This window comes from Elgaria multicarinata, chromosome 3 (assembly GCF_023053635.1).
Source record: "Elgaria multicarinata webbii isolate HBS135686 ecotype San Diego chromosome 3, rElgMul1.1.pri, whole genome shotgun sequence".
Classification (NCBI taxonomy): domain Eukaryota; kingdom Metazoa; phylum Chordata; class Lepidosauria; order Squamata; family Anguidae; genus Elgaria; species Elgaria multicarinata.
This window is the reverse complement of record NC_086173.1, coordinates 157,773,932-157,789,518: the sequence shown is the minus strand read 5'-3', so window position 1 is coordinate 157,789,518 and position 15,587 is coordinate 157,773,932. Positions and strand designations below refer to the sequence as shown.

At 44.8% G+C, this 15,587-nt stretch overlaps 1 protein-coding gene across 1 annotated transcript in view; it reads right to left on the bottom strand.

Moving 5' to 3' along the window:
• LOC134396133 (zinc finger protein 135-like) overlaps positions 1 to 12,105 on the bottom strand; it is a 28,111-nt gene extending 16,006 nt beyond the window's left edge. The window contains exons 1-4 of the mRNA XM_063122505.1: positions 12,025 to 12,105; positions 7,062 to 8,071; positions 4,159 to 4,276; positions 3,100 to 3,182 (exon numbers count right to left, since the gene is read on the bottom strand). Coding sequence (XP_062978575.1) covers positions 3,100 to 3,182; positions 4,159 to 4,276; positions 7,062 to 7,787 — 927 coding nt within the window. The 5' untranslated portion in view covers positions 7,788 to 8,071; positions 12,025 to 12,105. The remainder of the gene's footprint in view (positions 1 to 3,099; positions 3,183 to 4,158; positions 4,277 to 7,061; positions 8,072 to 12,024) is intronic.
• Positions 12,106 to 15,587: the final 3,482 nt, after the last annotated feature.

Genomic DNA, 15,587 nt, shown 5'->3' with positions numbered 1-15,587 from the left:
ACAAGATGGGGGATACTTGGCTCAGCAATACTACAAACGAGAAGGATCTTGGAATTGTTGTCGATCGCAAGCTGAATATGAGCCAACAGTGCGATGTGGCTGCAAGAAAGGCAAATGCTATTTTGGGCTGCATTAATAGAAGTATAGCTTCCAAATCACGTGAGGTACTGGTTCCTCTCTATTCAGCCCTGGTTAGGCCTCATCTAGAGTATTGCGTCCAGTTCTGGGCTCCACAATTCAAGAAGGATGCGGACAAGCTGGAGCGTGTTCAGAGGAGGGCAACCAGGATGAACAGGGGTCTGGAAACAAAGCACTATGAAGAGAGACTGAAAGAACTGGGCCTGGAGAAGCGAAGACTGAGGGGAGACATGAGAGCACTCTTCAAACACTTGAAAGGTTGTCACACAGAGGAGGGCCAGGATCTCTTCTCGATCCTCCCAGAGTGCAGGACACGGAATAACGGGCTCAAGTTAAAGGAAGCCAGATTCTGGCTGGACATCAGGAAAAATTTCCTGATTGTTGAGCGGTACGACAATGGAACCAATGACCTAGGGAGGTCATGGGCTCTCCCACACTAGAGGCCTTCAAGAGGCAGCTGGACAACCATCTGTCAGGGATGGTTTAAGGTGGATTCCTGCAATGAGCAGGGGGTTGGACTCGATGGCCTTGTAGGCCCCTTCCAACTCTATTATTCTATGATTCTATGTTGTATAACGGTTAAGGGGCTAAGCTGTGAATCAGGAAATTCTCGGTTCAAAAAAATCTTCGTTCAAATCTTCCCTCAGCTGTGAAGTCACTAGGTGGTCTTCGTCAAGCCATTCTCTCTCTTGGCCTCAGTCACCCCAAGTGCAATATTTGGGGATAATTTGGAATGAGTTTAGAAAAGGGCAACAAAGATGGTCATGGGGCCTAGAAAATAAGTCCTATGAGGAAAGATGGAGGGAATGGAGTATGTTTACTCTTGAGAAGAGAAGGCTATTGGAGGGGTGGGATTTGATAGCCCTTTTGAATTGCCTCAAGGGTGGCCATGGAAACTGTTCTCTATCATCCAGGAATGTAGGACACAAAATAACAGGCTTAAGTTACAGGAAGGCAGATTTCAGTTGACCAACAGGAAAAACTTCATAGTGATCTGCCCAGTTAGATGACAGAACCAATTGCCTAGGGACATGCTGGGCTCTCCATCGCTGGAAGTATTCAAGCAGAGACTGGACAGCCATCTGTCAGGGATGCTTTAAACTGGATTCCTGCACTGAGCAGGGGGTTGATGCCCTCAATAACCCCTTCCAACTCTATGATTCTATAATACAGACTTCCGTCACAGGGCTATTATGAGGGTTACAGCATGAAAGTGCTTTGAAATCTTATTTATTGAAAGTATTTAACTAGGGTGACCATACCAAAAAAAGGACTGGGCTACTGTATCTTTAACAGTTGCCTAGAAAAGGGAATTTCAGCAGGTGTCATTTGTATATATGGGGAACCTGGGGAAATTTCCTCTTCATCACAACAGTTAAAGCTGCAGGTGTCCTGCCCTCTTTTAAATCTGGTCACTCTAGTATAGCTCCTGCAGCTTTAACTGTTGTGATGAAGAGGGAATTTCACCAGGTGCAACATGCATACAAATGACACCTGTTGAAATTCCCTTTTCTATGCAACTGTTAAAGATACAGGAGCCCTGTCCTCCTTTTCATAGGGTCACCCTAATTTAAAGGCCATCTTACGGGGCAATTACTTATTCATTCAAGGTGTCAGGATGAAGCCCAGTCAATCTGGTGTGGATTCTGAATTGGACTCAGAGCCTGAACCGGACTTGGAGCCTGAAGAACACAACCAGCCAAGACAGGAAGTGGGAGAGGAAATTCTCCAGGACTTTCCACGAGTCAAGAAGGATGTTGAGTCCTGGAATGGACTATGTTTTTTATCTTTTCCTGTATTTCTATAATGTCCTGCAAAACCTGGAAGAAGTGAGGAGTCAGCAGAACACAATCACTTAAAGGTCAACTTTGCAGGTGGACGCTTATTGAATTATTGGACTATTGCATGTAGTCATTTTACTAAGATTGTCAATTAATAGTTGCATCATTTTGTACAGACTGCCTATATAAGAAACTGTGTTTGAACCATTGTTAATCTATATCTCATATCTCTATCTTCTTCATCATCATCTTGATCATATCGTGTATGCTGTATTGCTATGACCATGTGTGAGTATAACTTGTAACTTGTATTGCCATAACTAAATTATATCTGTCAGTAAAGGATTTATTTCTATAACTGTAAAAGAATCCTTGCCTTATATTATTGGTCTTTGCTGTGTCCTGACTAAGAGCCGCTTGAAACTCTGCTATTCACTGGTACAGTCTGTAACTTCCAGCACGTTAAAAATACAGTGATTCCCCAACAAAGGAATCCTCCCAGGAGCTTATTGAACAGGAGGCCCAGGCTCAGAGATCATCTTCGCCCTTCTATCCATCCCTGGGAATTCAGCCTTTGTTGAAGGGAGAGGGAGCATTGGAGTTGACAGATCCCAGAGTCTGCTGCAGGGTCAAACGGGTGGTGTTGAGAGAAGATGGGAGGCGGTCTGCTAGACTAGCCACATGGCAGAGGTTGCAGCTTGAAGCCCCTCCCTGAAGGAGGGGTTCGATAAAAGCCTGTCAGGCATGGCAGGAAAACATCCATTTAGTTGATAAGCAACTCCTTTGCTTTTATCAGGCTGATGAAGCGTAGAGGATCGCTCCTAGCATCCACACTGCCTCCAGGTGTGAAGAGATGTCTATTTACGGAATAAAGCTTTTGTGGACTGCACAGCACTTTATTGTCTCACAACTTGGTGGGAAGGCTTGGAACCACGACCAAAGGTATGAGTTGTCCTACAGCCAAAGCTCTCACTGTGGCATACAACATAAAAGCAAAATCAATAAAAACAACTATACAAACATTAAGTATTATTATATGACTGGAAGCTTCCAGATGTTTTGGACCAGCTCCCAACAACCTCAGCCAGCATGGACAATGGTTAGGAATCCTGGGAGTCATAGTTCAACACATCTGGAGCACACCAGGTTGTCTCTGTGCATAGCAAACTGAGTCGCATACCTCGCTCGGCCCAGCTCTGGTCATATCCCGTCCTTCTGGAGTTAGCGATGAGCTAGAATGACTTGGGCACTTGATTCCACTGTCTGCAAAGGATGGAAGTGAGATTTTAGAAAGGGAGTCATAGAACAGCAGAGTTGGAAGGGGTCTATAAGGCCATCAAGTCCAACCCTCTGCTCAGTCAATCCCTTCCTACTTAGGGCACACTGGAGTCCTGTCTCTTTAAGAGTAGAGAACAAGAGTGAATTTTGGCAGAGGTAGAGAAAAGTGCCCATGCTAAAATTCCCTCTTCTATACAGCTGCCCAAAGTCCAGAATCCCTGCCTTCCTTTGCACCTGATCACCCCCGAAGGAAGACAGTCTGTGGCAATTTTCTGGTGCCCCTTTTTGCGTCTTGTTCATCGCCAGTCCCTTTTCGAGCTGAACGTTCCCACCTCCAGGGCTTTCGACTGTTCTGATTTGATCTAGCAGCTCAAGTCTTGCCTGGCTTTTCCACAATCCTACAGAGGACCCATCTTGGAAAGGATGTTATTATGCCAAGTCCCAATGAAGTTGAAATTCAGAAAAACTGAAAACCTGGTGAAGTCCTGAAGATGGAGAGCTCAGGTTGAGCAGGATTCTGCTCCGTTGCTAAGATTTAACTTGCAGCAAAGTCTGTTTATTACTGTATTTGTTTGATTGTAAGACACACTAATTTCAGTACCACCAACAGAAAGAAAAAAAACTAAGACACACCCGCGATTTTAAGACGCACCCCATTTTTAGAGATGTTTATATGGGGGGAAAAGTGTGTCTTAGAATCGAAGAAATAGAGTAGTTTGGTTAGACATTTCTAGACTTGGCACCTCAAGTGAGCAGATCCAAAACGTGGCCACAGTTGTGTCGAAGAGAGGAATTCATTGGGCCTTTTTTCTCATTCCCTGCAGGACAAACTCACATTGCCAGAAAAAACCTTGAAATCGCTAGAGATACAAGAGCCTTGTCCTTCTTCTACCTCAGGCCTTCCTAATCCTCCCAAATCCCCCAAAGATGTGGAATGCTTAGTAACTCAATGAAACCTTACCTAGCAGACTAATCTCTTCTCCAAGCTGCTTGGCTTCTTTGTAGATCTGTCCCGGTACGATGTCCGATGGAACTTCCTCTGCATCTATGGAACCCACACACACATCCTGCAACGGCCTCTGAAACGGCAAGAGTGATCTCACTCAGAATATAGGGATGCGTCTGGAAGAGCAACAGCAATGCATAAAAAGCACACTTTGCACTCTTCAATCCTATATTCCATTTGTGATATAATGAGCCGTTTTAGTAAATCCGGCTCTCAGTGGCTCACTGATTCTCATGAGGTTGTTCCAAGGCTAACCAAGCGTTGTGACTATGAGTAATAAGTATGCCTGGCCATTTTCTTCCCTATGACGGCTTTTGGACCTATTATTATTATTATTATTATTATTAATATCCCGCCTTTTCCCCAGTACTGGGATTCAAGGCGGTTTACAAGATTAAAACATATACAATTAAAACATATAAATATAAATTACAAAAGTTAAAATAGAATTAAACCTACAGTAAAATTAAAAACATGTTAAAAATTAACAAAAACTGTAACAGGTTAAAAGGGTGTGTGGATCCAATACATTAACACAGGTCCAGTATAGTTCCAAAAGCCTGCTGAAACAAAAACGTTTTTGCCTGCCTTCGAAATTGTAGCACAGAGGGAGCCAGCCTAGCCTCCCTGGGAAGGGAGTTCCAGAGCCTTGGAGCAGCCACCGAGAAGGCCCTCTCCCGTGTAGCCATCAGGCGTGCCTGGGATGTTGGTGGGACTGAGAGAAAGGCCTCCCCAGAAGATCTCAGAGCACAGGCAGGCTCATATGGGAGAATACGGTCTTTCAGATAGCCTGGACCCGAGCCACATGGCAGGCAGCAGAAGATCCAAAAGCCATCATAGGGAAGAAAATGGCCAGGCATACTTAGTATTCACAGTCACAACACTCGGTTGGCCTCGGAACAACTGAGTGGTAGAGCATGAACTTTGTACGCAGAAGGTCCCAGGTTCACTCTCCAGCATCTCCAGGTAGGACTGGAAAAACTTCTTCCTGAAAGCCTGGACTGCCGCTGCTAGTCAGCGTTGATCATACTGGGCTAGTTGGACCAAGAAACTCACTCAATAGAATGCAGATTCCTAAGTTCCTATTCCTGCAGGTCCGGGAGAAAGCTTGGAAGAAAGGCGAGTGAGGGGAGACATTATAGAGGAGCACAGGAGGATGCATGGGGTGGAGAACGTGGATAGGGAGACATTTTTCTCCCTCTCTCAAAATACTAGAACCCACTGGGGTCTTCCCATGAAGCTGATCAGTGGGAGATTCAGAACAGATAAAAGGAAGGACTTTTCCCCACAGCGCAGAGTTAATCTATGGAATTCGCTACCACAAGTTGTAGTGAGGGCCACCAATTTGGATGGCTTTAAAAAGAGATTGAACAAATTCATGGAGGATAAAAGCATCAATGGCTACTAGTCCTATATGTTATCTCCGGTACCACAAGCAGTAAGCCTATGTACAGCAGTTGCTGGGGAACAGGGCCAGGAAAGTGCTGTTGCACTCATGTTCTGCTTGTGGGCTTCCCATGGGCAGCTGGTCGGCCACTGTGTGAACAGAATGCTGGACTAGATGGACCTTTGGCTCTCATGTTCAGGTACCACACCCCTTCTAATGCTGCATCTCCTCTCGTGCAAGCACTGAGTCATTACTGACTCTTGGAGGGATGCCAGCTTTCGCTGACGTTTTCTTGGCAGGCCTTATAGCGGGGTGGTTTGCCGTTGCCTTCCCCGGCCATTATTACCTTTCCCCCAGCTAGCTGGGTACTCATTTTACCGACCTCGGGAGGATGGAAGGCTGAGTCGACCCGAGCCGGCTGCCTGAAACCAGCTTCCGCTGGGATCGAACTCAGGCTGTGGGGAGAGTTTCAGCTGCAGAAACTGCTGCTTTACCGCTCTGTGCTACACACCAGGAAAAGCTACATCTGTGAGTTTTGTACTCTTTGTGCTGCAACTGTTAAAGACACAGTTGCTCTGTCAGAAAGAAGAGGTGGCAAACTTAAATTTACCTGACAGAGTTGCTGTAAGGCTAACACTTTGATCCCATACTTGAACTCAGTAAAACTTACTTCGAAATAGGTTTGGGCTAAGACTCCCTGGATCTGCAGAAGTAATTTAGCACGTACAGTTAAAGAAACAACTAACCAAACACACAGGTGCATAACAGCTTGCGAAAGACCTGGGCACATGAACTGTAGGACTTAAGGAACGGAGAAGGTGTCCGTTGAAAAAGAAATTGGTGAGGAACTTGGCTTGTTTGGGCCTTTAGCAGCTCACATTAGAATTGGGGTGAGAAGGATCTGTATTGTCAGGGTAAAATACAAACAAACCCTCTTCTCCCCAGTTGAGGGGGGAAGAGAAGAACACGTTTCCCATTTCTTACTGTCCGGAAACCTTCCCTCAATCCAAATATATAGGAATAAACGAGTTCTTTAGTGCTACATAGCATAGCAGGGATAAGGCTTCAGGAGAGTGTGAAAGGATGTAAAGGATTTAAATGTTGTAAACCGCCCAGAGAGCTTGGGCTGTGGGGCGGTATATAAATGTAATTAAATAAATAAATAAATAAATAATAAAGGAAAATTTGTCCTTTTCACTTTCCCCTGAAACCCGGCCTTGCCAACTAATGATGATGCAAAGCTTCTGTTCCTGACAGGAATTTGGAAAAGGAACAGTATTCAGAGGTTGGGGCTCTGCTGCAATAACCGCGTTATTGTGAGTATCCACTTGTTTTTGACTGAAGGGACACAATTTGTGAACCGCCCAGAGAGCTTCGGCTATTGGGCGGTATAGAAATGTAATAAATAAATAAATAAATTCTAACAACCTAATCCACCTTCTGTGTCCTGTTACAAACATTAAAGCCTCACCTGCCATTTCCCTCCCTCGGCCTCTCGCTGGCTCATGAGGAAGTCCTCGGCCAGGGCCACGGCCTGGGAGCAGGTGTCCGGCCCTCCTGCCCGGATCCAGCCCTGGAGGTCCACTGGCAGGCTGGCCAGGAACTGCTCCAGGATCAGCAGCTCCAGGATCTGCTCCTTGCTGTGTCTCTCCGGCTTCAGCCACTGCCGGCAAAGCTCCTGGAGTTGGATGTGAATCCTTCGCGGGTCTTCGACCTCCTGGCAGCAGAATTGCCTGAAGTGCTGGCGCTGCGCCTCCATCCTCAGGGCTTCCCCTCGCAAGATGGCCGCCTTCACTTTCCCATAGTCCTCCTGATCTCTGGCTTCCAGGCTTCTAAAGGCCTGTTCTGCTTCCCCGCTCAGCGCTGGCAGGAGCCGGGCTGCCCACTCTCCTCTAGGCCAATGGCAGGCTTCGGCCACTTGCTCAAAGGAGGCCAGGAAGGCCTTGGCATCATCCCACGGTGTTGTCTCTGACAGCTGAAGATTCCCCCATGCTAAATAAGGAGACTGCAGTGTCTTCAGGAACTCCTGCCACTGGGCTTCCCAGCGCTGCTGCATCTCCTTGGATGGTTCTCCTTTGCCTACTTGTGACACTCCCCATCCTGGCTGCCTTGTCATATATTCCAGCTGAACCGCACTGATGGTTTTTCCTGCTCTTTCTGGTCTCTCTTCTAGTTCTTCTGATTTTTTCTCCTTCATCCTTTTTCTCCCCTTAGTCTACTTGTCAATTCAATTATGGCAGCGAGGCCGACTCCAGGCAAATCTTTTTGTTTTCAACCCTCCTCGTTTTTTCTTTTTTTTCCTTTTGGTTTAATACAGAGAAGGAAATCACCAGCGTTCAGCCTTTTCTCGGTTGGTCTTCGAGCACTCCACTGAAATTGCTCAGGATAAAATAAGGTTTGCTTGGTGATAAGAGATAAGTTGCCAGAGGTCCCCAGCAGTCCCTGGAGATATTCCTGAGTTGAAAGGGAAACTTCTTCTTCCTGAGTTAAAAAAAGACGCACGTAGTGGAATGTTAAAAAACCAGGAAAAACAAAACACAGAACAGAAGGGCATGTAGTCTGGACTGAGCACCTCAAATACACATTTCTCCCCAAAGGGCAGTAAAATATAAACCCCATTTGCATACACCAAAGAACGGGTGCTGTTAGAGCTACTGAGATTAAGCTATGAACTCAGAAGCCCCTTCTTCAAATCTCATCTCGGGCATAAATTCAAACCAACAACAAACTTGCACATCCCGACTTGTATGGGAGCAATAAACCAAAAGTCCAGGTTTAGATGACAAGATTAATTAAGGCTTCCTGGTTATTTATTATTTATTTAAAACATTTGTATCAAAATGAACCCCAGATAAAAAACATGAAGTTACTCCACATATTTCAGATGTGAAGAACAAAATGAACCCCACTGCATCCCCAGATAAAAAGCATGAAGTTACTTCACATTTTTCAGATGTGAAGAACAAAATGAACCCCACTGCGTCCCCAGATAAAAAACATGAAGTTACTTCACATACTTCAAATATTAAGCGCAAGATGAACCCCACTGTTTCCTCAGATAAGACACATACATTGATTCTATAAGAAGTTAAGTGCTACTGTGTTCAATAGAGCTTATTCCAAAGTAAGTGCATGCAGAAAAGGTTATAACCAAGAAATCCCAACCACCACAGACAAAAAATATGTGAGAGATCAGAGAGAAAGAAAACGCGCAAAAGGTGTGTGGAAGGTAGTACTTTTTCTCTCATATTCCCCTGCACCCCTGCCACTTCAATACTTTTCAACTGATACGTGCCTGCAATCCTGATAAATTAAATGTTTGGCCACCCTGATAAATTAAATTAGAAGACTCTAACAATGTGCAGCGTTGCACATTTTACGCTCACTTAATTCATCATGGCACCATCAAGACTACAGGATTAAAATGGGGTTTGCTTCTGCTTCCCTGATTCCAAAGACATTTTCTTGTGAGGAAGCAACTTTATGTTACAAAAAGAGAGGCTAGATTTTTAAAATAAAAATAGTCAAATATAAAATAAGCTCCCATGAGAATTGAAAAAAATGAAAGATTTTAAAACTTGGATGCACATACTAGTACCTTGGTTGGGAAGACTGGCCATTTTAAAAATGAATATTCTGCCTAGTTTACTATATATTATGAGAAATATAACAATTTGAAACTCAATGGATAATCTTAAGAGATGGGGGAAAACGGTGGGTTTCTTTGGTTAGGGGAAATAGGCAGACTCACTTTAATGACAATTCAAAAACCAGATGAAAGAGGGGGTCTTAAATTAGGTAACTACTATATTTGTTGGTAATGGTATAATAACCTTAATAACAAGCCATGGGAAAGAATTGAGCAAAGTTATGTAACAATTCCATTGAAATATGTACTTTGGGCATATACAGAACAGAATAAGCAAGCCACTTGATTTTTTAAAAAATCAATCCCTGTAGTAGAGCACTACTTGATATATAGGACAAAGTAAACTTCGTGTAATTACTATGCTGACTTCAAAATTAGTGCTATCTGTGGGAATGGAGATTTTTTATCACATAACAATGTTTAAGGATGTAAAAGATAATATATCTTCTTTACGTAGAGAAGAATTAGAATTAAAATGTGTGAACTAGCACTGCAGTTGTTTCAATATTTGCAACCTATAACTAGGGTGACCATATGAAAAGGAGGACTGGGCTCCTGTATCTTTAACAGGTGTATTGAAAAGGGAATTTTAGCAGGTGTTATTTGTATATATGGGAAACCTGGTAAAATTTCCTCTTCATCACAACAGTTAAAGCTGCAGGAGCCCTGCCCTCTTCTGTATCTGGTCACTCTAGTATAGCTACTGCAGCTGTAACTGTTGTGATGAAGATGAAATTTCACCAGGTTCTCCATATATACAAATGACACCTGCTGAAATTCCCTTTTCTATGCAACTGTTAAAGATAAAGAAGCCCTGTCCTCCTTTTCATATGGTCACCCTAACACTGACCACCAGCAATTCGCTGGGATTTTAGGCAGGAGTTTTTCCAGCCCTATTTGGAGATGCTGGGGGTCAAAGCCAGAAACCTCTACAGGTAGAACTGAGGTTTTTTACCACTGAGCCACAACTCCTCCCCTACAACAAGGGTGAGGCAACTTTTTTCTGTCAGAGGCTGTGTTCCCTTCGTGGTAATCACATGCCGCCTAGGGTATTTTGTATATAAGTGGAATTTAAATTGAATTATTATATTTATTTATCGCATTTATATCCTGCCTTTTTTCCTCCAAGGAACCCAAGGCAGCATACATAATCCTCCTCCTCTCCATTTTAGCCACACAACAACCACCCTGTGAGGTGGGCTGGGCTGAGAGTCTGTGACTGGCCCAAAGTCACCCAGTGGGTTTCTATGGCCGAGTGGAGACTAGAACCTGGATCTCCCAACTCCCAGTCCAACACTTTAGCCACTACACCACACCATCAGTATTATATTATTAGTAGTATTAGTATTAGTAGTATTAGTATTCATAATAATAAAAGCCAATGTGAACAAGGCCAAAACCATCATCTCTCTCCCTGTTACTGACACCCCTATTTCTCCCTGCCCAGCAGGCTTCTGGGGAAAGAACAGTTGACCGCAGAGGACTTTTGAAACTACGCAGAGGGTAGGAAGTTGCTCATCCGTACCACTGATCCATACCACATCACACCAGTCCTTTTACCACTTCATTGGCTGCCAGTCCAGGTCCAGGCCCAATTCAAAGTGCTGGTACTAACATTCAAAGCCCTAAACAGCTTGGGGACAGGTTATTTGAAGGAACGCCTCCTCCCATATGTGCCTGCCCAGACCTTAAGATCATCCACAGGGGTTCTTCTTCGTGAGCTCCTCCCCAAGGAAGTGAGGCAGGTGGCTACTAGGAGGAGGGCCTTCTCTGCTGTGGCACCCCGGCTGTGGAACGAGCTCCCTGGAGAGGTTCGCTTGGCGCCTACAGTGTACTCCTTCCGTCGCCAGCTGAAGACCTTTTTATTTTCTCAGTATTTTAACGCCTAATTTAACTTAAATTTAAACTATGCTGTTTTAATTCCATATTTTAATCTATATCAATTTCTGCTGTGTGGTTTTATCCTGTTTGTGCTTTTTATATTGTATTTTGTATTTGTGTTTTTAGACTGTTGGTTGTTTTGCTGTGCTTTTCATGGTTTTAATTTTTGTGAACCGCCCAGAGAGCTTCGGCTATTGGGCGGTATAAAAATGAAATAAATAAATAAATGGGGGGGGGCAGGGCTGAGTTAAGCAGCTCATTGGCTTACGACAACCCTGCCTTGTAAGCCATTGCAATTCCGCGTGAGCACCAAGAATGGCTTGGAACAAGCAAGCCTGTGTTGCAGGTGGGGGGCGAAGCCCAGTGACCTCTGACAGCCCTGCTCTACCCACTGGCATGCTGCCCCATGCCACTCTGGTCACCACCACCACCACTACAAATGGCCACTAGGGAGATCTGCAACAAAATGCTGCAGTGCATCCCCTCTCAGGTGTGCTCAGTCCAGGGTTTCAAATAGCTACTGAGCAGGCTCGGTCTTAGAATCATAGACTAGTAGAGTTGGAAGGGGCCTCTAAGGCCATCGAGTCCAACCCCCTGCCCAGTGCAGGAATCTTCATTGGGCTGGAGGGGATTTGGGGGGCAGGGTAAGTAGGTGGCCTCCTTCGGGATGGTTTATATTTTTAAATTTCTCTTTGCCCTTCTGCAAACCTCGAAGCGCTCCCTCTCCCCCCCCCCCACCCCGACCCCGTGGCCCTATTCAGGATCGTTTCCTCCGGGCACTCACCACCTAAGCTGGCATTAGAGGGAGCGGCGGCGAGGGAATTCGGAAATAACACCGGAAAGGGACGGGAGGGCGCGTGTGCGCTTTTTCTCCATCTTGGTTTTCCGCGCTTGCTGGACTCACTTTTTCTCGGGCGAGGCGACCCGCTCCGGGCTGCTCGGGGCTCAGCCTCTCCCCAAGGGGAGCCCGTGGTCACCGCGAGGGACACCCTCCAGAGACGGCCGCCTGGGAAGAGGAGCAGCAGGAGGAGGAGGAGGAGGAGGAGGAGGAAAGCGGGAGATCGAAGCTCCTTCCTGTGGCAGCGCCCAGCCTTTTTCTCTCCCTTTTCTCCGCCTCCTCTTCTTCGTCGTCGGTGCTTCAATAGTGTTGCTCTGAAGGCAGAGGAAGCGCCACTGCCCTCTACTGAATGGCTGAATCAAGGGAGCTCCCCATCCCCGTCCTCAAAATCCCTAAATAACAAGAACGCAAAAAAGCAAAGGCGGCTGGTGGGCCGGCTAGGGTGACCACATGAAAAGGAGGACAGGGCTCCTGGATCTTTAACAGTTATTATTATTTATTTATATAGCACCATCAGTGTACATGGTGCTGTACAGAGTAAAACAATAAAATAGCAAAACCCTGCCGCATAGGCTTACATTCTTTTCTAAAATGCCGCATAGGCTTACATTCTTTTCTTGCATTCTTTTCTATGCAACTTTTCTAAAGTTGCATAGAAAAGGGAATTTCAGCCGGAGTCATTTGTGTGAATGCAGCACTTGGTGAAATTAGGGTGACCCTATGAAAAGGAGGACAGGGCTCCTGTATCTTTAACAGTTGCATAGAAAAAGGAGTTTCAGCAGGTGTCATTTGTATATATGGAGAACCTGGTGAAATTCCCTCTTCATCACCACAGTTAAAGCTGCAGGAGCTATACTAGAGCGACTAGTTTTAAAAGAGGGCAGGGCACCTGCAGCTTTAACTTGCCATGAAGAGGGAATTTCTCCAGGTTCTCCATATATACAAATGACACCTGCTGAACTTCCCTTTTCAATGCAACTGTTAAAGATACAGGAGCCCCGTCCTCCTTTTCATATGGTCACCCTAGGTGAAATTCCCTCTTCATCACCACAGTGAAAGCTGCAGGAGCCCTGCCTAGTGTGACCAGATACTGAAGAGGGCAGGGCTCCTGCAGCTTTCACTGTGGTGATGAAGAGGGAATTTCACCAGGTGCTGCATGCCTACAAATGACACCTGTTGAAATTCCTTTTTCAATACAACTGTTAAAGATACAGAAGCCCTGTCCTCCTTTCCATATGGTCACCCTACCTAAGGGGAAAAATAATAATCCCAAACCCAGGTTGTTTATTAAGCCAATTAAAAAATCATGCCCAAATGTGCAAACTTTCAAGTTCTCCAGATCTCAATAGGCACCCTTGTGCTTTTGTAACATCTTGTCTGATGAAGAGATCTGGAGATCTCGAAAGTTTACACATTTGGGTGTGAGCTTTGATTGTATGCCGCTTTAAAAGAGTGGAGGGGGGTATACAAATTCCCAGAGAAAGCTATTAATGGCTACTAGCCCTGATGGCTACCTTGCTAACTCCCTTGGCTTTGCAGCAATTAGCTCTGGTGCCTCATTATCCTGCAGAATAAACGCTGTTTGACCCGTACTTCTTCTCCTTTCCTCCTTGTGTGCTGAATTGGACTTGATACACCAGGGAACGAGCTATTTTTGCTACACCTCCAGTATCAGAGATAGTATGCCTGTGTACATCAGTTGCTGGGGAACATGGGCAGGAGGGTGCGGCTGCATTCATGTCCTGCTTGTGGGTTTGTCATGGGCAGCTGATTGGCCACTGTGAACAGAATTCTGATTAGATGGACCCTTGGTCTGCGCCAGCATGGCTCTTCTTGTTTTTATACAGATTTAAGATTACAAAATAATAATAATAATAATAATAATCCTCTGCATGCTAATGAAGTCAGGGGATCTCACTTTCAAATAAACAAACAGAATTCTTGGCTGCTAGTCATGATGGCTATATATCCAGTGTCAGAGGTGTTGTTGTCTCCCAATATCAGTTGCTGAGGAACATGGGTGGAACGGTGCTCTCGCACTCATGTCCTTCTTTTGGGCATCTGTTTGGCCTCTGCTGGACTAGACGCACTTTTGATCTGATCCAACAAGGTTCTTCTTAAGTTTTTATAAGATTCGGCTGCATAGGGAAATACAGTGCTTGTAGGGCTGTAGTAAGGTTTTGTTGTTGTTTATTCGTTCAGTTGTTTCCGACTCTTCGTGACTTATTTGTATGTAAACAAGTGCAGTATCAGCACTAAATATTATGTTCTTTTGTAATATCAAATAACCTTTCCTGTTTAAGGGGAGCCAACATGGGCCCTTGTTCATGATCATGCTTTTCTACTCCAAATGTAAGTGAGGGTGGTGAACCCTTTTCAAATTGCTTTCTCCCATTCTGCTCCCAAACTGAGGAACATGCCCTATGAAGAGAGACTGAAAGAACTGGGCATGTTTAGCCTGGAGAAGAGAAGATTGAGGGGAGACATGAGAGCACTCTTCAAATACTTAAAAGGTTGTCACACAGAGGAGGGCCAGGATCTCTTCTCGATCCTCCCAGAGTGCAGGACACGGAACAACGGGCTCAAGTTAAAGGAAGCCAGATTCCAGCTGGACATCAGGAAAAACTTCCTGACTGTTAGAGCAGTACGACAATGGAATCAGTTACCTAGGGAGGTTGTGGGCTCTCCCACACAAGAGGCCTTCAAGAGGCAGCTGGACAACCATCTGTCAGGGATGCTTTAGGGTGGATTCCTGCATTGAGCAGGGGGTTGGACTTGATGGCCTTGTAGGCCCCTTTCAACTCTACTATTCTATGATTCTATGCTCCATTGGGAGTTATGACTGGTCCCCATTTTCTCTGCACATTTAATTTAAAAAAAAAAATGTTAGGATTTTTAATGTTTTATTATGTCTGTATTTGTTTAATAAATTCTCCATGCCCTTTTGACAGCTAAAAGACTGATATTATAACAATGGAAGGATAAATGAGCAGCAGTGCAGAAATACAGTATCTGAAGGAACACTTCCTCCCATTTGTACCTGCCCGGACCCTAAGGTCATCCTCAGGGGTCCTTCTATGCAAGCCCCTGCCAAAGGAAGTGAGGCAGGTGGCTACCAGGAGCAGGGCCTTCTCTGCTGTGGCACCCCGGCTGTGGAATGAGCTCCCTAAGGAGGTTCGCCTCGCACCTACACTATATTCTTTCAGACACCGGGTGAAGACCTTTTTATTCTCTCAGCATTTTAACAGTCTATAAAATCAATTTTAACTTTGCTCTTGTAACATTGTATTTAAATTTGTATTTCTGCACTTCTGCTACTTTTATCCTGGTTGTGCTTTTATATTGTATTTTATATCATGTTTTTATACTGTTTGTTTTACACTTCGAATGGTTTTAATTTTTGTGAACCGCCCAGGGAGCTCCGGCTATTGGGCAGTATAGAAATGTAATAAATAAATAAATAAATGCTCACCTCCTATAATACAGTATATTGAGTACCTAATACTTTCAACATTTGAACAGGTGGCACATAGACACTGCTTGTGAATGGACACTTACGTATGTGGATATTTGGTCTGCTTCTGTTGAAGTTTAGGTATAATTCTTAGAAAGGTGTATTTTCACACACA